General features: G+C 37.1%; 1 protein-coding gene across 23 annotated transcripts in view; it reads left to right on the top strand.

Moving 5' to 3' along the window:
- EML5 (EMAP like 5) overlaps nt 1-26,074 on the top strand; it is a 195,272-nt gene that overhangs the window by 39,598 nt on the left and 129,600 nt on the right. For all 23 annotated transcript variants that reach the window (XR_014811251.1, XR_014811248.1, XR_014811250.1 and 20 more), the window contains 5 exons: nt 8,384-8,482; nt 11,533-11,601; nt 13,425-13,610; nt 15,844-15,979; nt 17,856-18,057. Coding sequence is in view for 10 of the 23 variants with exons in the window: in XM_084969970.1 (XP_084826096.1) it covers nt 8,384-8,482; nt 11,533-11,601; nt 13,425-13,610; nt 15,844-15,979; nt 17,856-18,057 (692 nt within the window). In the remaining 13 variants the exon portion in view is untranslated. The remainder of the gene's footprint in view (nt 1-8,383; nt 8,483-11,532; nt 11,602-13,424; nt 13,611-15,843; nt 15,980-17,855; nt 18,058-26,074) is intronic.

Below are 26,074 nucleotides of genomic sequence, written 5' to 3'. Positions count from 1 at the left end.
GATTCAGAAAACAGTAGAAAAAAAAATCAGTAAAACCAAGAGATGGTTCTTTGAAAGGGTAAACAAAATTGACAAACCTCTGGCCAGACTCACCACAAAGAAGAGAGAGAGAACCCAAACTAGCAAAAGAAGAAATGAAAAAAAGAGGAGTTCCCGTTGTGGCTCAGCAGTTAACAACTCTGACAGGCATCCATGAGGATGTGGGTTCAATCCCTGGCCTTGCTCATTGGGTTAAGGATCCGGCATTGCTGTGAACTGTGGTGTAGGTTGCAGACGCAGCTTGGATCCCATGTTTCTGTGGCAGTGGTGTAGGCCGACAGCTTCAGCTCCAATTCAACCCCTAGCCTGGGAATCTCCGTATGCCATGGGTATAGCCCTAAAAATATGAAAAAATAAAAATAAAAAAGGAGAAATCTCAAAGAATACTGCAAAATACAAAAAAAAAAAAAACCCAAATAACAAAGACATAAAACTGCAAACAATCATATGCCAACACATTTAACACCCTAGAAGAAATGGACAACTTTCTAGAAACATATAGCCCACCAAAACTGAATCAAGAAGAAATAGAGCATTTGAACAAACCTAGAAGTGAAATTGAGTATGTAGTAAAAACTACCTCTAAAAACAAAAGTCCAAGAGCACCAGATGGCTTCACAAGCGAATTCTACTAAACATACAAAGAAGAGCTTATACCCATCCTTCTTAAACTTTTCTGAAAGATTGAAGAAGAAGGAACACTTCCAAAGACATTCTGTGAAGCTGCCATCACCCTAACACCAAAACCAGACAAGGATATTAGGACCCAAAACCAAAAACAGAATATTAGAGGCCAATATCTTTGAGGAATATAGATGCAAAAATTCTCAACAAAATTTTAGCCACCTGAATCCAACAACACATAAAAAAGATCATATGCCACGACCCAAGTGGGTTTCATCCCAAGTTCACCAGGATGGTTCCACATAGGCAAATCAGTCAATGTCATACACCACATTAATAAATGAAAAGTCAAAAGCCATATCATCATTTCAGTAGATGCAGAAAAAGCATTTGACAAGATCCAACATCCATGCATGATAAAAACTCTTACCAAAGTGGATATAGAGAGAACTTAACATAATAAAGCCATTTCTGACAAACCCACAGCAAGTATTATACTCAACAGAGAAAAGCTGAAAGCCTTCCCAGTAAAATCTGGCACAAGACAAGGATGCCCACTCTCTCCACTTTAATTCAACATAGTGCTAGAATTCCTAGCTACAGCAATCAGACAACCAAATAAAAGATATCCAAATTGGAAGAAAAGAGGTAAAATTGTCACTCTATACAGATGACATGATACTGTATATAAAAAACCCTAAGGACTCCATACAAAAACTACTCATACTGATCAATGAATTCAGCAAAGTAGCACAATATAAGATTAACATTCAGAAATCAGTAGCATTTCTGTATACTGACAATGAAATATTGGAAAAGGAATATAAAAAAACAATACCTTATAAAATTGCACCTCCCAAAAATTAAATACCTAGGAATAAACCTGACCAAGGAGGTGAAAGACTTATATCCTGAGAACTGTAAGACATTAATCAAGGAAATTAAAGAGGATTCAAAGAAATGGAAAGACATCCCATGCTCCTGGATTGGAAGAATTAATATCATTAAAATGGCCATACTATGCAAAGCAATCTACAGATTTAATGTGATCCCTATTAAATTACCCTTGACAGTATTCACAGAACTGGAACAAATAATCCATAAATTTATATGGAACCATAAAAGACCCAGAATTTCCAAAGCAATCCTGAGTTTAAAAAAAGAAACCAAACAGAAGGCATAACCCTCCCAGACTTCAGACAGTACTACAAAGCTGCAGTAATCAAGGCAGTGTGATACTGGTACAGAAACAGACATACAAAACCAATGGAACAGAATAGAGACTCCAGAAATAAACCCAGACACTTAGGGTCAATTAATCTTCGACAAGGGAGGCAAGAATATAAAATGTGAAAAAGACAGTCTCTTCAGCAAGTAGAGCTGGGAAAACTGGACTGTTGCATGTAAATCAATGAAACCAGAACACACCCTCACACCATGCACAAAAATAAACTCAAAATGGCTTAAATACTTAAACATAAGACAAGACACCATCAAACTCCTAGAAGAGAACATAGGCAAAACATTCTCTGACACCAGCCATGCAAATGTTTTCTTAGGTCAGTTTCCCAAGGCAGTAGAAATAAAAGCAAAAATAAACCTGTGGGATCTTTTCAAACTTAAAAGCTTTTGCACACCAACAGAATGTGTAAAAAAAGAAACAGTACAATGGGAAAAAATAATTGTAAATTGTGCAGTCAGCAAGGGCTTAGTCTCCAAAATATATAAACAACTCATATAAAACTCAGTAGCAAAAAACCAACAACCCGATTGAAAAATGGGCAGAAGACCTAAATAGACATTTCTTCAAAGAAGACATATGAATGGCCAACAGACACATGAAAGATGCTCTACATCACTAATTATTAGAGAAATGCAAATCAAAATTACCATGAGGTACAATCTCACACTGGTCAGAATGACTATCATTAATAAGACTACAAATAACAAATGCTGGAGAGGGTGTGGAGAAAAGGGAACCCTCCTGCACTGTTTTTTTTTTCTTTTTCTTTTTTTTTTTTTTTTTTTTTTTTTGTCTTTTTGCCATTTCTTGGGCCTTTCCCATGGCATATGGAAGTTCCCAGGCTAGGGGTCAAATCAGAGCTGTAGCCACCAGCCTACGCCAGAACCACAGCAACGTGAGATCCGAGCCTCGTCTTCGACCTACACCCCAGCTCACGGCAATGCCGGATCCTTGACCCACTGAGCAAGGCCAGGGATCGAACCTGCCACCTCATGGTTCCTAGTCGGATTCGTTAAGCACTGCGCCATGACGGGAACTCCCCTCCTGCACTGTTGATAGGAATGTAAATTGGTACAATCACTGTGAAAAATGGTATAGAGTTACCTCAGAAAACTAAATATAGAACTACCATATATTATCCAACAGTCCCACTCCTGGGCATATATCCAGACAAAACTTTCATTCACAAAGACACATGCAGCCTTATGTTCATTGCAGCACTATTCACAATAGCCAAGACATGGAAACAACCTAAATGTCAATCGACAGTTGAATGAGTGGATTAAGCAGATGTGGTACATACACACAGTGGAAAACTACTCAGCCATAAAAAGAACAAAATGCCATTTGCAGCAACATGGATGGAACTAGAGATTCTCATACTGAGTGAAGTAAGTCAGAAAGAGAAAGACAGATATGATACCACTTATTTGTGGAATCTAAAATATGGCACAGATGAACCTATCTGCAGAACAGAAACAGACTCAGACATGGAGAGCAGACTTGTTGTTGCCAAGGGGGAGGGAGAGAGAGGGATGGACTGGAAATATGGGGTTAATAGATACAAACTATTGCATTTAGAATGGATGAGCCATGTGGTCCTGCGGTACAGCACAGGGAACTATATCCAGTCACTTGTGATAGAACATGAGGGAGTATAACCTGAGAAGAGTGTGCATAGATGTATGGCTGGGTCACTTTGCTGTATAGCAGAAATTGACAGAACATTTAAAATCAATTATAATAAATAAAAGCTCAAAAATGAAATAAAATAAATAAAGCTTTGGGCCAGTTGAGATCACTGTGTTTGTGATGAGCTTAGCCAAAGAGAAGAGGCGTTGATAGAATGGGCAGTGCCTCTCTAACAATTCCTCACTAACAGTGCCTCTCTAACAATTCCTTATTTGATAAAATTTTAATCTCTACACAGTATGCTTTAGCAAGAGGTACATATCTTTGTTTTAGCTAAGTATTTGCTGATACGCTCTGGTTTCCAAATATTAAAGACTCCCAGGAGGAACAAATCGCCTCTTCTACACTTGGGCTTTCTGCTAGTGTGATTGGATGGAGTTTCAGATACAAACTGTACTCTATCTTTTTATGTGAGCTATTCACTTTACCCGTTTGGGGATTTAAATGATAATAATTTGCAGAAACTTAACTAGGTTTATAAATGGATTTCTCATTCAGATAGGTAGAGGGCATGGGTTCTTAAAGTTAGTTCATGCTTATTGTAAACATAAGAATGATGCTAACAGTCATTTATGTAACATTACCCATGTGCCAGGTACTTTTCTAACTCCTTTATAAATGTTAAATCTTATATTAACCCTATAAGGTTCTTTTGTTATCCTCACTTAACAGTTGATGAAACTAAGGTACAAAGAGGCTAAACAATTGCCCATAGTCATCCAGTTAGTGAGAGATGGAGCTAGTGTTTAAACAGTAGGCAGTCTGGTACCAGAACTTATGCTCTAAACCAGATGTTGGTAAAACGTTCTCTAGCAAGTCAGGTAGTAAATAAGTTTGTGAGCCATAAGGTTTCTGTACAGCTACTCCAGGTCTGCATTGTAGTCTGAAAGCAGTCATAGACAGCTTAGAAAAGAATGGGTGTGGCTATGTTCCGGTAAAATTCAATTTATGGAAATAGGGTGCAGGCCTGAGGGTTATAGTTTCCCCCTGCTTCTAAACCAGTGCTTTTCAAAGTATGTGTTGTAGGTTGGTCCTTGTGATTTCTTTAACTCTTCAGTTACTTAGAATTGTATTGTAGTTGACATATATTTGGAGGACTTTCTGCATAACTTTCTCTTATTCCGATTTAATTCTGTCTTTATCAGAGAATATACTCTCTATTTTAATTTTTTTAAATTTGTTTTGGCTTATTTTATGATTCAAACTTTTGTGGTCTTTGTGAAGTTTCTGGTACACTTTGAAGTTAATATAAAAATACATATTCTGCTGTTTCTTTTTTCTCTATTTATTTTGCTACTGTCATTAATTTTCTGTCTTTCATTTTCATTCATTTTACATGCTTTGTAAACGTCATAATATCTGGTGTTATTTTTGCCTTAAACAGTTATCAAAGAAAGTTGAAAAGATTTATTTACATATTTACCATTTGGGTACTTAATTTAAATTAAGTCTCTCTTTGGTATCATTTTCCTTCTGCCTAAAGAAACTTCTGTTATCATATATTATGCTGCACGTTTGTTGTTGATGATAATTGTCTCTATTTACTTAAGAAGACTTAATTTTGACCTAGTTTCCAAAAGATTATTTTTGGTAAATATGCAATTCTATGTTGACTTTTTCCCCCACAGCACTTTAAAGAGGTTATTCACTGTCATCTAATGTGCATAGCTTCAGATGAGAAGTTGAGAATAATTTTTTTTTTTTAGGGCCTCACCCACAGCATGCGGAGGTTCCCAGGCTAGGGGTCTAATCAGACAGCCACAGGCCTACACCACACCCATAGCAATGCAGGATCCGAACCGTGTCTGTAGCCTACACCACAGCTCACGGCAGCGCCATATCCTTGACCGACTGAGTGAGGCCAGGGATCGAACCCGCAACCTCATGGTTCTTAGTCTGATTCGTTTCCACTGCTCCATGACGGGAATTCTTTTTTTTTTTTTTTAACTCTTGCCAATTTATTTATTTTATTTTATTTTATTTTTTTTGTCTTTTTGTCGTTGTTGCTATTTCTTGGGCCGCTCCCACGGCATATGGAGGTTCCCAGGCTAGGGGTCCAATCGGAGCTGTAGCCACCAGCCTACGCCAGAGCCACAGCAACATGGGATCTGAGCCCTGTCTGCAACCTACACCACAGCTCACGGCAACACCGGATCGTCAACCCACTGAGCAAGGCCAGGGACCAAACCCGCAACCTCATGGTTCCTAGTCGGATTTGTTAACTACTGCGCCACGACGGGAACTCCCATGACGGGAATTCTGAGAATAATTTTTTAATCTTTGTTTCTACACACCAAAATTGTCGTCTTTTTTGGCTGCTTTCAAGATTTTTCTCCTTAGCACTGGTTTCAGAAGTTTGATGACCATGTTTGTTGATTTGTTTTTTCCTGTGTGTTTGATTATCCTGCTTGAAGTTTATTGAGAATCTTAGATTTGTGGGTTCATTTGTTTTTATCAAATTGAGAAAATTTTGGCCATTATTTCCATAGGTTTGTTTTGTTTTTCTTTTCTTCCATCTTTCTTCTCCTTTTGGAATCAAAGTTATTGGTATTAGACCACTTGATATTTTTCTAGAAGTAACTAAAACTCTTAATTTTTTTTTCTTTTTGATAGTTTGTATTGCTATATCTTCAAGTTCGTTTATCTTTTCTTAATTGTCTTAATCTTTCAGAGTGAAATTTCATTTCAGATAATTAACATTTATCTTTATGAGTTCAACATATTTTTCTTTCATATATTCAATTTCTCTTTTTTTTATTTGTCTGTTTTAAAATAATTCTTGGGAGTTCCCTGGTGGCTCAGTGGTTTAAGGATATGGCATTGTCACTGCAGTGGCTTGGGTTGCCATTGTGGCATGGATTTGATCCCTGGCCTGGGAACTTCTATATGCTGTGGGTGCAGCCCCCCAAAAAAATTCTTGAGCATCTTGAACATTTCCATTTCAACAGTCAGTGTCCCCTAATTTAATCTTCCCTGTAATTCCTGGGTCTGTTTCTATTAATTGATTTTCCTTTTGGCTATTGGTCACATTTACATCTTTTTGTAAAACATATCCAGTAAGTTTTTATTGGATACTGAACATTGTGTATATTACATTCTGGATGCTGGATTTTGTTGTATCGCTTTAAAGCATTTTGGACATTGTTCTTACAGGTAGTTAAGTTCCTTTTGGATCAGTGTGATTCTTTTGCAAAGCTTGCTTTCAAGCCTTTTCTTGGTCAGGGGTGGAGCTTTTCCTCTAGGACTACTGGTTTAAGTCCACTACTCTAGTGCGACCCTCCTGGAATCTCTACTTAATACACACATGTATTCAATGATATATCTCCATTCTTGTGTTGGGAATTTGAGTGATGCTAACTCTTTGTACTCTCTGGGACTTGTTTGGCTGCAGCTCCCTAGGAATTCTTCTTTTTTTAGAATTTGTTCTTTGCATGGCCTCATCGATTTTACCCTGTGCATGTGAAAATTGATGTTCTCAAGGGGACCCAGAAAGAGATTTTCTAGAGAGCTTTCTCTGCTTTGCAAATTCCAGCCATCTCTAAACTCCAGGCTCTATCTTCTCAAATCAGCATGTCTTCTGGGCTTTATTTGGCTTCTACCTTTCTATACTATAGTCTGAAAATTGCCTTCTAGATGAAGGCTGAGACAATTGCAGAACTTACCTTGTTTGCTTCTCCCTCATTCAGAGTTTACAGTACTTCCTGTTATGAATGTCTAAAATATTTCTTTTATAATTTTGTACAGTTTTCCAACCATTTATGGCACGGGAGCAAGTTCAGATTCTGTTTCTTCCTCATGGCTAGAGGGCCACTCTTACGTTTTTTTAAACTTCTTTCATATTTCTATCTCACTGTCTCCTGTTTTCAACTCTGTCTCTTTATTCTCACTCATGGTCCCTTCTTTCTTTATCTTCCAGTAATTGGGTATGGGGGTTTGCTCATTTTAAAGTTTATTTTTATTGAACTTCTACTTGTAGGAATTCCTTGAGGAATGAGTTATTGGTTTTCCACATAATATTTATTTTTGCCTGTGCTCCATTATTGAAAACGTTTGAAAACTCTGTAACCCTTGGGATCACTCTAAATGAAAATTTTCATTTGAAGGATTCATGGTTAATGTGGATTTAGGCTATACCACTATATGAAGGTTGCTTGTGACTACATATTTTCAGGAAAATTTTTCTCCCCTTTCATGCATTGCTGTGCTTTTCTTTGAAAAGGGGTGGTTTCTTATTTTCTCCTAACTGAAGAATTTACTGCTTTGAAGGTCTGGAATTCAAATCCCAACCTTGGGCAGGCCCTGAACTTTATCTCCTATTTCTATTCAGCCTACAGAACAAAAATCAGGCTTACCTGGAGTTAGCTGATACCTTTAGAAAAGGGGTGTAGAAACTCTCTTACCTTCCAGGATTCCCATAGAAAATCACTTTATTTTTGTTAGCAGAAGTCGTAATTCCTTGAGAGTTCAACAGAGCATTTAAAAAGATATTTTAACATTTTATCTAGCATTTTTAGTTTTTGGCAGGGAAGATGTTTAGGGTATTTTGTCAGTCCTACTGTTAGAAATGGAAGTCTTCTGTTTCTTAATGTGAAGAACCACACATATGTGCAAATATTAGCAAGATGAAATACATCCAGCCTTTCTCTATGATGTCTGTAAAATACAAATGTGTAAGTTTTGATATTTATAATACCCATAAGTAGAATTTGTTTGCCATTTATAATTTGGTTCCTTTTTTTATCGTTTGTCTTTTTATTCTCTCTGAACTTCTTGGACATAATTCAGCGCTTGGTTTCAGTTGGACTTGATTCAAAGAATGCAGTTTGTGTTTGGGATTGGAAAAGAGGGAAAATGTTATCTATGGCTCCAGGTCACACAGATAGAGTAAGTATTCTCCTGTAATGGGTACTGGGTGGGAAGAGGCCAGAGAAGAGTCAGGATATTTTAAGTTTCTGTGTTTTGTTATTGCTAATTTTTCATATGTAATTAAAAATTTAAAGTGTAATTATAAATACTCATACAGTTTTAAAATACATATATGTATTGTAGTACTCAAAAAGATGATTTGATATTTATAGTGTTAGCATAAAACCTTTAACCTAGTGTTTGCTTCAGCAAAAATGATGAATTTTACATAATTAAAACCTAAATTTAAAAATTGAATGGTTCATGCCTAGGCTCTATTTAGTTTGGTTTATCACTAATTTATTATATACAAACCATAGTTAAGGTATGTAGTGTTGCTTTGTAACTAATTATGGACTAATACTAAGGTTTTTAGAGACCTAATGTTTTTTACTTTGGAAATAAGTTAAGTAGTCCTGGAATTCCTATTGTGGCTTAGCGGGTTAAGAAACCAACATAGTGTCCATGAGGATGTGGGTTCCATCCCTGGCCTTGCTCAGTGGGTTAAGGATCCGGCGTTGCTGCAAGTTGCAACACAGGTCACAGATGTGGCTCAGCCACTGTGGCTTTGGCATAGACTGGCCGTGGCAGCTCAGGTTCGACCCCTGTCCTAGGAACTTCCATATGCCACAAGTGCAGCCCTAAAAAGAAAAAAAAAAAAGTATTCCTATTCCAAGTTGTATGAAATTTATGCAATGAATACCTTGTAGTCAGCTTTTTAATTAAATACCATACTACTTTTGTAAAAATGCATCACAAATTTTGCCATAAACTCTTTTAAAATGTCTTTTTTTTAATTTTTTTTTTAATTTTTTAGGGCTGTACCCGTGGCATATGGAGGTTCCCAGGCTAGGGGATGAATCGGAGCTGCAGTTGCCAGCCTATACCACAGCCATAAGCAACTTGGGATCCAAGCCACATCTGCGACTTACATCATAGCTCATGGCAACGTCGGATCCCTGACCCACTGAGCGAGGCCAGGGATCTAACCCACATCCCCATTGGATTCATTGGATTCATTTCTACTGTGCCACAGTGGGAACTCCTGATTTTTCTGATGTATGGTAAAATCCTAACCTGAAACAGCACAGGAGGTATAGTCATTGATTGTATTCAGGAGGAATCTATCAATCTGTGAAAGCTGTATAAAAATTTGTTTATGTATTTGTATCTTGGAAAATAAACTCAGTTTTCAGCAGATTCTCAGAGGGGCCTATTGTATACAAACACAATTTGGATAATTATTAAAGTGTTAGGTACATTTTATTAGACAATTGTATATTCTGACTTACTTAGATCAAAGCATCTCAAACATTAGTACTTTCAATTTAGTTATTATGAAAGATGATACTCTTACTGGATTTTTTTTTTTTTTTTTTTTTGCTTTTTAGGGCCGCACCTGTGGCATACGGAGATTCCCAGGCTAAGGGTCGAATCGGAGCTACAGCTGCTGGCGTATGCCAGAGCCACAGCAATGCCAGATCAAAGCCACATCTGTGACCTGCTACACCATAGCTCATGGCAGTGCTGGTTCCTCAACCCACTGAGTGAGGCCAGGCATAGAACCTGCAACCTTACAGTTCCTAGTCGGATTTGTTTCCGCCGCACCATGATGGGAACTCCTGGAATTTTTTGAAGTATTTTTGTGGTTAGTATTTTATTTTATTTTATTTTATTTTATTGCTTTTTAGGGATGTACTTGCAGCATATGGAAATTCCCAGGCTGGGGGTCAAATTGGAGCTACAGCTGCTGGCCCATGCCACAGCCACAGCAACACAGGATCTGAGCTGTGTCTGCTACCTATACCGCAGCTCACAGCATTGCCGGATCCTCAACCCACTGAGCAAGGCCAGGGATTGAACCTATGTCCTCATAGATACTAGTCAGGTTTGTTTCCGCTGAACCACAATTGGAACTCTCCTGTGGTTAGTATTTTAACAGTGCATCAATATGTTTTTCATTAAATCTTATTAGGGTGAGTTGTTAAACATTAATTTATAAGATGTATTTTTTCTTGAGTATCATTAAAGACTATCACTTTATAAATTTTTAGAGGTAGTAGCATCTTAGTTGATCATGTAGCCAGGTGTCAAAGAAATAATGGTGAAGACTACCAGATAGCAGAGTTGTTTTTTCCTATGAAATTATTTTTCAAATATTAAATTTTCTTTTATTTATTGTTAAAGTACATATTTCTAATGCATATCTTATTTCATTAGGGTTTTTTCTTGTTTGATTTTGTAACAAAAATTATTCATGTGTATTTATAATTTATGGAAATTTGGGAAAAAAATGAAACTTGGGGATCTCCAAAATTTAAGTTACTTTTTTTTGACCCATAAATAATAAAACTGAAAATGAGAAATAAAATTTTTACTGTGAAATAGTTCTTTGGTCTCTTATGTAAGTAGTTCTATATGATAGAAAGCTATAAAAATGTTCCCTATTTTTAGCTGTATGTGTTCAGTGTATATTCTGTTCATTATCTTTCCTCTGTAGAAATTATGCAGATACCTGCTTCATGCCCTAGTTGTGTTGAATCATTCTCATTACTTATAGACCAAAAGTTTTTTTAAATTAAAAATAGAAGTGTTAGTTCCCACTGTGGCGCAACAGGATCAGTGACATCTTGGGAGTGCTGGAACGCAGGTTCATCCCTGGCCCAGCAGGGTGGTCTAAGGATCTGGCATTGCCGCAGCTGTGGCTTAGGTTGTAGCTGCGGCTCAGATCTGATCCCTGGCCCAGGAACTACATACGCCACACTGTGGCCGAAAAAGAAATGAGAAGTGTTAATTTTCATTCCATTTCATGCAGTTGCTTCATACAGTTCATAGAAACTAAGAAATAGTTTTTGTTCCATGTCATTTACATATTTACTTTATTTCTAATATGATTTTGAAGTGTAGGATTCTGATTATTATTTATTGAGGAATATTGTTTTATGACTAAAGTGTTTTAGTCTTTTGGACAGGATTCTTAAATGGTTCTGAAGATAAGTATTTTAATCATGAATCTCATTTGTTTACAGATATTTGATATTTCTTGGGATTTGTACCAGCCAAATAAACTTGTCAGCTGTGGTGTAAAACATATCAAGGTACTAGAAGGGTCATATCTTGTAATAGTCATGTTTACTTACTCTCTGCCACTACACATATCACACTACGATCTAGGATATTTATAGATATTATAGAGAGAGAGAAATGGATGAAAAAAAGATTTAGTATGTTGCTTTCTGATATTTTCCTTTACGTATAAAGCTTAAAAGTAAGAGAGATATACATTTGGAATGGTTTGTTCATTTTTGGAAGAAGATGGGGAAGTCAAACATACATCCTCATGACTGGGTTTTTGTTCTTTTACGTGGATTCAGGTAAATTTTAGTGTTTGCAGACAGAGACAAATGAATATGGGGCAGGGCAGGGGTATACACATTAAATAGTCCTGTGTAAAGGAATTAGGCACAGAGAATAAGTTCAACTTTATAAGTAAATTACCACTTAAATAATGTAATTTATTAATATTATATACTTAAAGATCTTACCTGATCTTCAAGATCTCATTTATTTTTTTATTTTTTTGTTTTATTTTGTTTTGTTTTTGCTTTTCAGGGCACGCCCAAGGCATGTGGAGGTTTCCAGGCCAGGGGTCCAGTCAGAGCTGTAGCTGCCAGCCTATACCACAGCCATAGCAATGCCAGATCCGATCCACGTCTGCAGCCTACACCACAGCTCACAGCAACGCTGGATCCTTAACCCATTGAGCGAGGCCAGGGATTGAACCAGCCACCTCATGGTTCCTAGTTGGATTTGTTTCCCCTGCTCCACAATGGGAACTCCAAGATCTCATTTTAAGTTCTAAAGATTCAAGTTTAAATCTGAAGCCTCAAAGAACTAAAAATTATGATACTTATCTATCCAAACAGCTAATGAATGCTTTAATCTGTGAAGCTTTATGATTTTTAAATTTAAAAGATCTGTGATTTCTGTGCTTAAGTGTAGCTGGTTCTCTTCCCAGTTTCAGTCTATAATTCTAAATCAATGATTCTAAACTTTGGCTGCAAATGAAAATCACTTGAGGGAGAATTAAATCATACTCCTGAGCCTCCACTGAAATAAATTGAGACAGTCCCTGGAGAGTGCAGCCCAGGTATCCAAATGATTTCAGTATTCAGCAGGAGTTAAGAACCATTATTCTGGGACTCAGATCAGTGATGTTCCATAAATACTGCATCTCTGTGGCTGTTGAGCATTGGAAACGTGACTGCCAATATGAAGAAATTAATGTTAGCTTCATTTTCTTTTCTTTTCTTTTCTTTTTTTTTTTTTTTTTTTTTTTTTTGTCTTTTTGCTATTTCTTGGGCTGCTCCTGCAGTATATGGAGGTTCCTGGGCTAGGGGTCCACTCGGAGCTGTAGCCACCGGCCTACGCCAGAGCCACAGCAACATGGGATCCGAGCCGCGTCTGCAACCTACACCACAGCTCACAGCAACGCTGGATCTCAGTAACCCACTGAGCAAGGGCAGGGACCGAACCCGCAACCTCATGGTTCCTAGTCGGATTTGTTAACCACTGCACCACGATGGGAACTCCCGTTACCTTCATTTTCATTGCTAACCCATCCCCAACTCCTTATCTGAGTTTATGTGGTTTTTTTCCGGAAAACAGCATATTTTTAAAATAATCTAGTTCAGCCCCCCTTAATCTTACAGTAAGGATTGAAATCAGTGATTTATCTGCTCTAACACTGCTAATGCCAACACTCAGATGGGGGTGTGAACGCTGAATGCTGTTGTAAAATAATGGACTTGCTTAGGTAATTTCTAATCTCCAGCTCGAGTGTAATATCAGAGTATTGGAAATTTTTTGCATTATATTATGGGCATTCTTTAGTAATTTGATTATCCTGTGTTCTTTTTAGTTTTGGAATTTATGTGGAAATGCTCTGACCCCGAAACGAGGGGTCTTTGGTAAGACTGGTGACCTTCAGACAATATTGTGCCTGGCCTGTGCAAGGGATGAATTAACATATTCTGGTGCACTCAATGGGGATATATATGTTTGGAAAGGAATCAATCTTATACGAACAATACAAGGAGCTCATACTGTAAGTATATTTAAATATTTTGAACACTTGTAGACCTTAACTGCTCACCTTCTTGTCTTAGAACAAAAGGTTCCATAATATAGCAGATGTCTGATCAGTCTAGTTACTTGAAAAGTGCTGTTGCAATTGAACTTGTCTGTTTGTTTTCAAGACTTCAATGAAGAAACGTTGTGCAATTAAATTAGTATAATTGGTATTTTATTCAAACCATTGCTTTAGTATGGTGCCTTTTTTAGTTTTGGAAAAAGCTTGTTAAATTTAACCTGAAGGAAAAAAAAAGAGAGAGAGAGTTGCCATTGTGGTACAGTGAAAAGGAATCTGACTAGTATCCATGAGGATATGGGTTCGATTCCTGGCCTCAATAAGTGGGTCAGGGATCCAGTGTTGCTGTGGCTGTGGTGTAGGCCAGCAGCTATAGCTCCAATTTGACCCCTAGCCTGGGAACCTCCATATGCCATAGGTGTGGCCCTAAAAAGAAAAAAAAAAAAAATTTAACCTGAAAGTATTCTAGATTAACCACATTAGAATAGAACTAGTGCTCTTGTGGTTAATTTACCAGTTGGAAATTTGGGGATAGTTTTAGATTAAATTAACTTTTTTACTTTAATATCATTGATTCATTAAGCGAGTGAAAAAGGAATTTAATTTTTACTTCATGAGATTTTTGTATAAATTATTAAATCAGGGGAAAAATCTGATATTTAAACCTTTTCTGATTTGAACATTTTAGCAGTTGAATCCCTCACATAGTGAAGGGAGCTTAACAGCACAGAGCTGCTTTATTGTTGGCAGGAAGATCTCAGGTAGAAAAGCTATTAAATATATTAATATGAACCACTATTAAATATATACTACATATTAAGTATGTTAAAGAACCACTTAGGGGGAGTTCCCGTCGTGGCGCAGTGGTTAACGAATCCGACTAGGAACCATGAGGTTGCGGGTTCGGTCCCTGCCCTTGCTCAGTGGGTTAACGATCCAGCGTTGCCGTGAGCTGTGGTGTAGGTTGCAGACGCGGCTCGGATCCCATGTTGCTGTGGCTCTGGCGTAGGCCGGTGGCTACAGCTCCAATTGGACCCCTAGCCTGGGAACCTCCATATGCCGCGGGAGCGGCCCAAGAAATAGCAACAACAACAAAAGACAAAAAGACAAAAAAAAAAAAAAAGAACCACTTAGGGCAGGACTTGTTTTAAGCAAAATGCCTGAAAAACCAGAAATAGCAGATTCTGGCAAAGGTTGTGCCATCCATATATAGAAATACCAGTTTCTTCCTCATACTTCTCAGCACAGAATGACCACTGTTGTACAGTTTTGCTTGTCTTCTGGGTGAAAAAATAGTGACTTTTTGTTTCAATTTTCTTTCCTATCTGTGAAGTTTCTTTTTTTTTGACTACAGTTGACCATTAAACAACATGGGTTTGAACTGCAAGGGTCCATTTTTATGCAGATTATTATTTTAAGTAGTAAAAACTACAGTAGTACACAATTCATGGTTGGTTGAATCCACGGATACCATGGAACCTCAGATACGGAGGAACCTCAAATGCAGAGGGATGACTCTTAAGTTATACTGTAATTTTCAACTAGGCAAAGGGTGGGCATTTCTAACCCATGCATTGTTCAAGGGTAACCTGTACTTCAATGTCCTTTTCTATTAATTGGCTTTTCTTATCCTTTCCTCTTTTGTTATTGTTGGATTTTCTTTGTTTGTATATTAGGGATATTAGCCTTTTGACTATATTAGGGATATTTACCTTTTGACAGTCATACACGTTGCAGATACATCCCCACTCTGTTTGTTTTTAGTTATGATATCTATTCCATATGAAAAATTGAAAAAATTTCCTTTACATCTTATGGGTAACCTGCCATGCATAAAAAGTTTTCTCACAGCCCAAAGTTACATAAGTGTTATTCTGACTCTTTTTTAATGTATTTATTTTATTTTTTATGTTTAGAATTATATTGTCTATCCAGGATTCACTTTTATATATGGTATAAGGTTTAGCTTAATTTTCTTTTATGTTGTGCCCATGTCATTAAATACCACCTTGGTCGTATATTGAGACCCTGTATATACATAGGTTTATTTCTAGATCATCATTTGTGTTTTCTGATGTATTTGTTTATTCCTATGTCATATCAACAAAATTTTAAGTGGTTTTCTACCTTCATATATAGTAGATTTTATTTAAAAGTATGTATTGTTAAATTATTTTATTACTTCTTTTAGGCAGGAATTTTTAGCATGAATGCTTGTGAAGAAGGCTTTGCTACTGGTGGCAGAGATGGCTGTATTCGTCTTTGGGATTTAACTTTTAAACCAATTACTGTGATTGATCTCAGGGAGACAGACCAGGGATACAAAGGTAATAAGAAATACCTCATTACTAGGCAAATTCTAAACGTACCAAGGATTGTCTGTTCTTTCAGTAAACTTAAAAGTATGTTTTATAAATGTAAATAAGACTTATATTTGCCCCTCCATAATGTATACATTTAATTAAAATCCTTCTGCTAAAGAGGAGAAATTTTGCCTAAAGACAGTCTATGTTTACTGTTATGACAAAGATTCTTTTCATGTCTTATGCCTGTTATAATAGGACCTGCAGAGAGATGTGATAGGTACTTACCTTGGTAACCTTAGAGTTTGAAAATATTTTACTATTAGAATAATAATAGGGAGTTCCCGTCGTGGCGCAGTGGTTAACAAATCCGACTAGGAACCATGAGGTTGCGGGTTCGATCCCTGCCCTTGCTCAGTGGGTTAACCATCCGGCGTTGCCCTGAGCTGTGGTGTAGGTCACAGACGAGGCTCGGATCCTGTGTTGCTGTGGCTCTGGCGTAGGCTGGCGGCTACAGCTCTGATTAGACCCCTAGCCTGGGAACCACCCATATGCCGCAGGAGCGGCCCAAGAAATGGCAAAAAGACAAAAAAAAAAAAAAAAAATAGAATAATAAATGTAACTGTTTAGCGAATAAACTGTTGAAATTAAAGTGTGTTGAGGGTTAGGGGAACTTTTGTTTAGGTGATTTAAATGCATGTAGATGTGTTTTTCCTTCATTCAAATTTGTCAGTAATCTGGAGGTAACTTTTTCTTTGGGGGATTTGTAAAAAATTGATGTAATAAAACAGAATCTTGGAGTTCCCACTGTGGCTCAGCGGGTTATGAACCCGACTAGCATCCATGAGGATACCAGTTCAATCACTGGCCTCACTCAGTGGGTTAAGGATCTGGTGTTGCTGTGAGCTACGGTATAGGTCATAGACACAGCTTGAATCTGGCATGGCTATGGCTGGTAGCTGCAGCTTCAATTTGACACCTAGCCTGGGAACTTCCATATGCCAAAGGCGTGGCTTTAAAAAGAAATAAAATAAATAAGATAAAGCATAATATTTCACTATAAAGGTAAATTATCCACTAGTGTGTTATTATGAGAATAGGGTTAGAAGTTACACAGGTCTATTTTAAGCCATATTTCAGTTACTTATTAGATTTGTGACCTTTCACTATAAAATGAAAATAAGAAAAACTATCTCAGAGGATTAAATGAGCTAATATATGTAAAATATTTAGAGGAGTGTCTGCCATATAATAATCATCCAGGAAGTGTTAACTGCTGTACTGTTTTCATTAGTTTTGCTGAACATTATTGTACTTTAAAGTTTACAAAGCAATTTGACACTTTTTCTTACTAGATTCTCACAACATTGTAAGTTACACAGCACCTTAATGTTGGACACTGTGCTATTCAGATGAGGAAACTGAGGAAAACACTAGCTTTCCAGAGGTTACAAAAGTGATTGTGTACAGAAAAGTAAAAATCTCTCTTCTTAATAGTTTTATGAGCACATTGAAGAAATGAAATTACAGATACATGAAAAATGAGATTTGTAAGAGAAGAATACAATTTTATGAGGGTAGTTACTGAATAATTACTTTTTGGATGATGCAAACTGTGTTATTAGACTTTGGCTAAAGAAATGATCAGACTATGACTGATGTCTAATAAGGAAGAAGAATATATGTCTTGAAGGATGGGTAGAAATTAGATACATAAAAAGAGATATATTCCACATAGAAAACAGCATGGATAAATGAAGAAAATATGTGGATCCAAGACTTGCAGATTCGTTTTATCTTACATCTCAGGTGTAAAAAGTACAAAACTTAGTAGCGGTTTAGGCAGATTGGCATTCTATTATTATAGTATTGATCTTAAATACAGTTCAATTTTGACTAGGTTTGTCTGTAAGGAGTGTTTGTTGGCGAGGTGACCACATTCTGGTTGGAACACAGGACAGTGAAATTTTTGAAATTGTGGTGCATGAAAGAAACAAACCTTTCCTGATTATGCAAGGGCATTGTGAAGGTGAACTTTGGGCACTTGCCGTCCATCCTACTAAACCTTTGGCTGTGACTGGAAGTGATGATCGTTCAGTCAGGTAAGCAAATCATAAAGTAATTGCATAGGCTGGAATTTATCCTTAGATAAACATATGAAAAACTTTAAAAATACTTAGATTTAAATTTTATCAGTTTATGGTATAACAAATAAACATAATAGGTACTTAGCATTAAATATTTATAAGATTTAGGTTTTTCTCTTAAAAACCCAAGTTGGAGTTTGTCTATGTCAGAATGTACAGAACTACCTCATTCTTTTTAACAGCCTATATAATATTCCACTGGGTGGGCGTACTGTAATTTATTCAATTAATCCATCATTGATGGGAGTTTAGGTTCTTCCAGTTTTGTGCTTTTAAATACAATGCTTGCAATGAATATCTTTATACCTTTGCCATTTTGTACATGTGTAAACATGAATATTTCCATGGTAAATTCTTAGCAGTGTTCAAAAGATATATGCATTTTAAATTTTGATAGATAGCACCTCACAGAGGCAATAACAATTTACACACCTATCAGCAATGCGTGACAGTACCCATTTTCTCACATTCTAGCACTAATTATTACCCCAAAAGGTCATGATATCTTGTTATGTTTTGAAGACATGCTTTCCTCTCATACTGAGGGGTCTTGAGAATGTTTTCATATGTTTAGAGGACATTTGTATTTCCTTTTCTATGACCTGTCTGTTCAAGCTCTTTGCCTATTTTCTACTAGTTCATTGGTCTTTTTCTGATTATTTTCAAATAGGATCAAGTACCTGTCTATGTATGAAAGCAATTAGCCTTTTGTCTTTGACAGTGGTTTTTAAAGTGTGGTCTCTGGATCAGCAGCATCAGTATTACAAGGGAACTTGTAGGAAATGCAAATTATCATGCCTTATACAGGACCTCATGTCAGAAATTCACCAATCTGTGGTTTAACAAACCTTCCAAGTAGCTATGATAACACTAAAGTTTGGGAACCATTGCTTGATGATATGAGTTATTTTTTTCCACTTTGATGTTGTCTTTTTTACCCATTTCATCAGTAAATATTTGCATTTGTATCTCTAAAAGATAACTATAAACACCACAATACTGTTATCACCCAGTATTCCTTTGTCTTCTTAGAATTAACCTTCTGATAAAGTCCATTTATTGCAATTGTTGATATGTCCTTTAAATTTCTTTTATTCCATAGCTTCCCTGCTTCCCCTTAAATTTTTCCACTTGTAGTTTATTTGTTGAAGAAACTAAGTATTTTCCTGCCAGAGCTCCACACGTTCTGGATTAGGCAAATTGAATACTTATTTTAACATGTTCTCGCTCCCCTGTATCCTATAAACTGATAGTTGCATTTAAAGTTTGATGAGATGAAGTTACAAGTTTTCACCAAGAATATTTCCTAAGTGGTAATGTGTGTCTCTAATTTGATGGTATATAATATTTAGTCTCTTTTTTATCATGTTAGTAGCCACTGATATTTGTTATCCAGTTCAGTGTTCCTCAACCTTTTTTAAAACTTGCTTTCCTAATGAGACTTTTTAGACCTTTTTTCCCCCAATCGCACTCCTTCCCTATGAAATTTTAATACTGCAAAAACACGGTAGATATATCTGGGTTTGTGCTGTGGTCTTTAAAGAACCACAAACTCATGTACTGTATGATTTTTACCCATAAGAACTAATTTTTAGCCTCTTTGGAATAATATCACCCTTGTTGAGGACACATAACCTAGATCCATTATCTTATTAAGAATTTCAGATAGTGGTATTCTAACTTTATCATTCATTATTCATTTGTTAGCCACCATATTTCTATAAAGAGAATTTCTCCTCATTCACTGTTTGGTTATACTGGGTATAATTTGCATAGGAAAAGAAGAAAAGTGCTTAATTTTTTTACATTTACTGATTTTAAAAGTTCCCTAGGGGAGTTCCCGTTGTGGCGCAATGGTTAAGGAATCCGACTAGGAACCGTGAGATTGTGGGTTCGATCCCTGGCCTTGCTCAGTGGGTTAAGGATCTGGCGTTGCTGTGAGCTGTGGTGTAAGCCGGTGGCTACAGCTCCAATTAGACCTCTAGCCTGGGAACCTCCATATGCCATGGGAAGTGGCCCTAGAAAAGGCAAAAAGACAAAAAAAAAAAAAAAAGTTCCCTAGGAGTTCCCATTGTGGCTCAGTGGTAACAAACCCTACTAGTATCTATGAGGTTGCGGATTTGATCCCTGGCCTTGAGTATCATTAAAGGATACAGCTTTGCTGTGACTGTGGTGTAGGCTGGCAGCTGCAGCTCTGATTTGACTCCTAGCTTGGAAACTTCCATATACCGTGGGTGTGGCCCTAAAAAGAAAAAAGATTCCCTAGAATCCTTTCTATGATCTATTTACATTTCTTGCTCTTTTTTTCCTATAGGGTTGTAGATCTCTTTCTTCTTTATTTTTAGCAGTTGTTTGTATGTTAAGGATATTAACCTTTGTGATGTAAGTTGCAAATAATTTTTACCAAATTTGTTACTTGCTTTTTTGCTTTGCTTAGCGTTTTGGCCGTGAAAAAAAATTTTTTTTTTTTTGTCATTTTGTTTATGCAGCTGAATTTATCAACATTTTATTTTATGACCTATACATTTTCTATCATGGAGAAACCCTCCCCAAAGTTAAAAAGTTTTCCAATATTCTTCTAGAGCATTAATGGGTTTATTTTTTTTTAATTACTCAATGAATTTTATTATATTTATAGTTGTACAGCAATCATCACAACCCAATTTTATAGCATTTCCATCCCAAACCCAGTGGGTTTATTTTTTATGTTTAACTCCTAATGTGTGTAAAGTTTAGTATAAGTTAAATGGGGATGCAACCTAATTCTTTCCAGATAATACTGACTTTTTAAATGGTATGTTAATCAGTCATGCCATTTACTACCCTTGTGTTACTCATTTTTTGGAGAGATGCTATAGCTCTGTGTCCAATGGAAACTTGCTGTGGGACTACACTTTACTCATGTGCTTTGCTAGAAACTGTTTCAGTTTCTTCTATTTTAGGAAGACAACTATTACTAGCTCTGCATAACTGTTGAAAAAATGGCAGCTAGTCCTTTAAAAAGTAATTATGTTACTTGAAAACTGGGTTTACCTCTTGATGAGTGTTGACTCAAAAGACACCAGCCAGGAGTTCCCTTCATGGCTCAGCAGAAACTGACTAGGATCCATGAGGACGCAGGATCTTGCCTTGCTGTGGCTGTGGTATAGGCTGGCAGCTACAGCTCTAATTCGACCCCTAGCTCAGGAACCTCCATATGCTTCAGGTGCAGCCCCAAAACGCCAAAAAAAAAAAAAAAAAAAAAAAAAAAAAAAGACACAAACCAAAGGTCAGGAGAAGGAAGGATTTATTACAGCAGTAAGGAGAGCACTGGGCAGTCTTTCCCAAACCAGTGACTCCCCAAACAGCAAAAGTGGGGAAGTTTTAAGCTAAGGCTACATACATATTCATGAAGGTGCTTGGGCAGAAGAAAATTCAGCATAAAATTAGAACAGGAGTTCCTGTTGTGGCTCAGTGGTTAACGAATCCGACTAGGAACCATGAGGTTTTGGGTTCAGTCCCTGGCCTTGCTCAGTGGGTTAAGGATCCAGCGTTGCCGTGAGCTGTGGTGTAGGTCACAGATGGGGCTCGGATCCCATGTTGCTGTGGCTTTGGGTAGGCTGGAGGCTACAGCTCCGATTAGACCCCTAGTCTGGGAACCTCCATGTGCCATGGGAGCAGCCCTAGAAAAAGGCAGAAAGCAAAAAAAAAAAAAAAAAAAAAAAAGGTCCTCAGAGTACAGGCTTTAACTGATTGAAGTCATGAAGGTCAGAAAGGGTCAACATCATCATCCCTTAGGTTCCTGTGGATCTGGGGTTGAGGGCTTCTGGCTAATCTTTTACCATTGAAACAGAACCGAGTCTTTACAGAGATTCTTATCTTTGCTATGGTTACTTCTCTTGATAACAGTCATTTGTTTCTGCATTCTTTTGTTCTCCTTAAGATTGTTAATTACTGAGACCTACACCAGGACAAGCATTGTGGCCAGGCTTAGATCACAAAATGGCTTAGGTCAACATGGCTTCTCTTCTGTCAAGTAAAGTCATGCCTGCTTCTCTTTCTCTAGGGAACCCTTACCCTCTCTACTTAAAATTGCTCAGACTTCTGTTTCTATCATTGGTGGGGCAAGTTATTTGGAAATAAACTCTTCCATTGAAAACAACTAAAACTGCTGGTTAAAATGTAAATCACCTTAAAAATATTCAAAGAACAGTCAAGATAGTAAGAAACTATCAGCCAAATCTTGAAAGAAAATGTGAATTTAGGAGTGCTAGTGGGCCAAAGTCACTTTTGCCCCAAAGGCATTTTTCTTCTATTGACTAAACTTGGCTCTGTTTTTGGCTTTCTCCTGGGGCATAGGGGCAGAAGTCAAGACTCAGAACCTGCCCAAGGAGAGTAGTCCAACACCCCCTACTTTAAGTATAGATTTGGCTCTAAAAAAATGTTTCTTGCAAATTCATGTGGGAATGGAGATCTTGCTTCCTATTTCAAATTTTGATAGCACAGAAAGTATATAGAGCAGCTTGATGTTGCAGAAAGTATATAGAGCAGCTTTATATTGTTATTCAAACAGTATCATAATTGTCCCAAAGACTTTACCACAGTGTTGGGGTTGGTTTTATTTCTTTTAGGCCACAGCCATAGCATGTGGAAGTTCCAGGGCCAGGGATCAAACCTTCCACACAGCAGCCACTTAAACCACAGCAGCGACAATTCTGGATGCTTAACCTGCTAGGGAACTCAACTGCAGTGTCGTAAAAAAAACAAAATTCAACTAAATTTGAAGATCTCATTGGCATTACTAAATGATTCATGAATCAGGCTGTATCCCATCTAACAAGTAAAAAAGTTCTCTGAGAAATTGTACAAAATGGAAGGTTTTTAAAGGCAGGAAGGGCTGGAGTTCGGTTGTGGCACAGCAGGTTAAGGATCTGGTGTTGTTTGGCTCAGGAACTTCCACATACCATGGGTGCAGCCAAAAATAAATAAATAAATAATAATAAGGGCAAAAAGGGATTGGGACAAGAAAATTGAAAACAAAAGAAAGGATTATTTCAGGCAAGGTTACCTTCCTTTGAGGGAAGAGTAAGAGGGACTGTCATGCAGATTACCTCATAAGTGTTAATGAGGAAATTCCAGACTGATGGGTTTAAAATTCCACTCCTGGGAGTTCCCGTGGAGGCGCAGTGGTTAACGAATCCGACTAGGAACCATGAGGTTGCGGGTTCGGTCCCTGTGCTTGCTCAGTGGGTTAAGGATCCGGCGTTGCCGTGAGCTGTGGTGTAGGTTGCAGACACGGCTCAGATCCCGAGTTGCTGTGGCTCTGGCATAGGCCGCCACGGGAGCGGCTCAAGAAATAGCAGCAACAACAACAACAACAACAACAACAAAAAAGACAAAAAGACAAAAAATAAATAAATAAATAAATAAATAAAATTCCACTCCTGGAAGAAACTGAACTGCAGTTAGGTTAGGTATTAAGTTTTGGTTTGTTGATGTGGGCCTTAGCAAAAGTGACTCCATTTCAGGCTTGTTGTTTCATTTCTCTTAAAAACAGCATATGTGGAGTTACTGTCATGGCTCAGTAGTAACAAAACCAACAAGAATCTATGAGGATGCAGGTTCAGTCCCTACGCTCACTCAGTGGGTTAAGAATCCAGCATTACTGTGAGCTGTGGTGTAGGTTGCAGACGTGGCTCGGATCCCATGTTGCTGTGGCTGTGGCATAGGCTGGCAACTACAGTTCCGATTCAGTCCCTAACCTGGGAACTTACATATGCCACAGGTGTGACCCTAAAAAGGCAAAAAAATAAATAAATAAATAAAACAAAGTTTCAGGTAAGTTCTGGTTTTGCCTTATAATTTTGGGTTAAAGTCATTAAGAAACAGTATCAAATCTGCAACAGAAGCTAATTGCTAAAGCCGTTCAGAGTTTAATAATGGTAGTTGACAGTAGTGCTGGTTTAGAAAAATTTCAGTCTTGGCTCTAGGATCAAAATATCATAATAAAACTTTACTACTGCTAAGCTGTTAACCTACTGTGTAGTAGGGCAAGTGAGGATTTTTAGCTTCTATTCGACAAAAAATTCAGAACAGACAGTGGTTAAATCCTCTAGAGAAAATGAAATTTACCATTAGCATTGTTGGTTGTTTTTTTATTTTTTAATATTTTTGTGCCCATACCTGTAACATATGAAAGTTCCCAACCTGGAGGTCAAATCAGAGCTATAGCTGCCAGCCTACACCACAACCATGGCAGCATCAGATCTGAGCTGCATCTGTGACCTATGCCACAGCTTATGGCAGCACTGGATCCTTAACCCACTGAGCAAGGCCAGGGATTGAACCCACATCCTCATGGATACTAGTAAGGTTCTTAACCCACTGAGCCACAGCAGGAACTCCATCTACATTATTGGCCCTTAAAACACATGATGTGAGTTGTTTCTTTTTTCTTTTTCTTTTGTTGCAAAATACTTACTAAAGAATAATACATAATAATCACAGACTTTAAACAGCTTACATTATTACAGGCTTTGTAAATCTGTCTAAACCTTTTTCTCCATATATATTTTTTACCCCAGTGTGATTCTACTTTATGTTGTTTTGGATTCCTGCTTCCTCACTAATATTAGAATATTTTGAAAATATTCTAACCTGCTAATTCTAAATTCTAATAGTTACACGCAAACTATTCATTAAAGCTAATTCTTTATCATTTCAAACTTGGCTTTGACTCCTCAAATAACCAACTAAGTAGTACTGGTAACATCTGCTGAGTTATAAAGACTCAAGGAAAATCACTCAGAATTACTTCCTTCATTTTTAATTAATTGTTCGTGTTGTTCCCAAAACCCTCAACTCTTTAAGCAAGTGTTCTTGCCAAAAGCTACTAGTTCTTAAATGAATTTATTTTTTCTGGGACACATTTCTTCAGCTACTGCAATCTAAAATGATTTAGCTAATCCATTACTAGTAAACAGCTTTCTTTGCTTGTCTAAGAAATGAGCCACTCAGAAACTTAATTTTGTAAGTAAAATCTCATTCTTCTGCAAAGAAATTCTATTGCAATGAGGTTTTTTAAATTTCCTAATTTTTCTGACTGTTGCTTTTCTGTAAGTTGAAGATATTGTGATGAGTGTTTAGTCTAGCAATATTAATGCATATTTGTATTATTTTAGTACAGCTGTAGTGTCATTGCATAATAAACATAATGCTTCACTATCCAGTTCAATAGCAGTGTAAATTAAAAACTCAGCATTTGAAGTTTACTTTTCTCCTTATTTTCCTTGTTTTTGATATGATGGGAATATACTAGAAATAAAGAATAATAAAATGCCATTATATGATAATACATATAGAACTTGAAATTCTGTCAGGTTGTGATTGTGTCACTTCAGTTTATAGTATACCAGAGAAGCTGTGCAAAGTGATACATGTCACATACCATCTACTGTCTGTTTTTTAAGATTTAGCTCTACTTCTGTAGTGTGAAAGAAGCTATAGAAAATATGAAAACAAACCAGTGTGGTTGTGTTCCCATACAACTTGATTTGTGGACATTGAAATTTGAAATTTTTTTCTTCCTTTTTCTTTTTACAGCTGCACCTGCAGCGTATGAAAGTTCCTGAGCCAGAGGTTGAATCGGAGCTGCAGCTGGGGCTCTGCCACAGCCATGGTAACACTGGATCTAAAACACATCTGCAGCCTACACAGCAGCTTGTGGCAACACTGAATACCTTAACCCACTGAGCAAGACCAGGGATCAAACCCACATCCCCAGAGAGACATCATGTTCTTAACCCACTGGGCCACAATGGGAACTCCTGAAATTTGAATTTCATATAATTTTCTCATGTCTCAAAATGTCATTCTTTGAAAAAAATTTTCCAACCATTAAAAAAATGTGAAAACAAGGAAGGGGATCAAGACAGTGGAATAGAAAGACATGGAGCTCCCTTACCCCCATAAACATGTCAAAAATACATCTCTG

The sequence above is a fragment of the Sus scrofa genome, chromosome 7, assembly GCF_054392235.1.
Source record: "Sus scrofa isolate SSC_HxYL_T2T_F1_AM1 chromosome 7, Sscrofa_HxYL_maternal_Yorkshire_Landrace_v2.0, whole genome shotgun sequence".
In the NCBI taxonomy this organism is placed as follows: domain Eukaryota; kingdom Metazoa; phylum Chordata; class Mammalia; order Artiodactyla; family Suidae; genus Sus; species Sus scrofa.
Note: the sequence above shows the minus strand (reverse complement) of the source record. Positions and strands in the feature narration are given on the sequence as shown.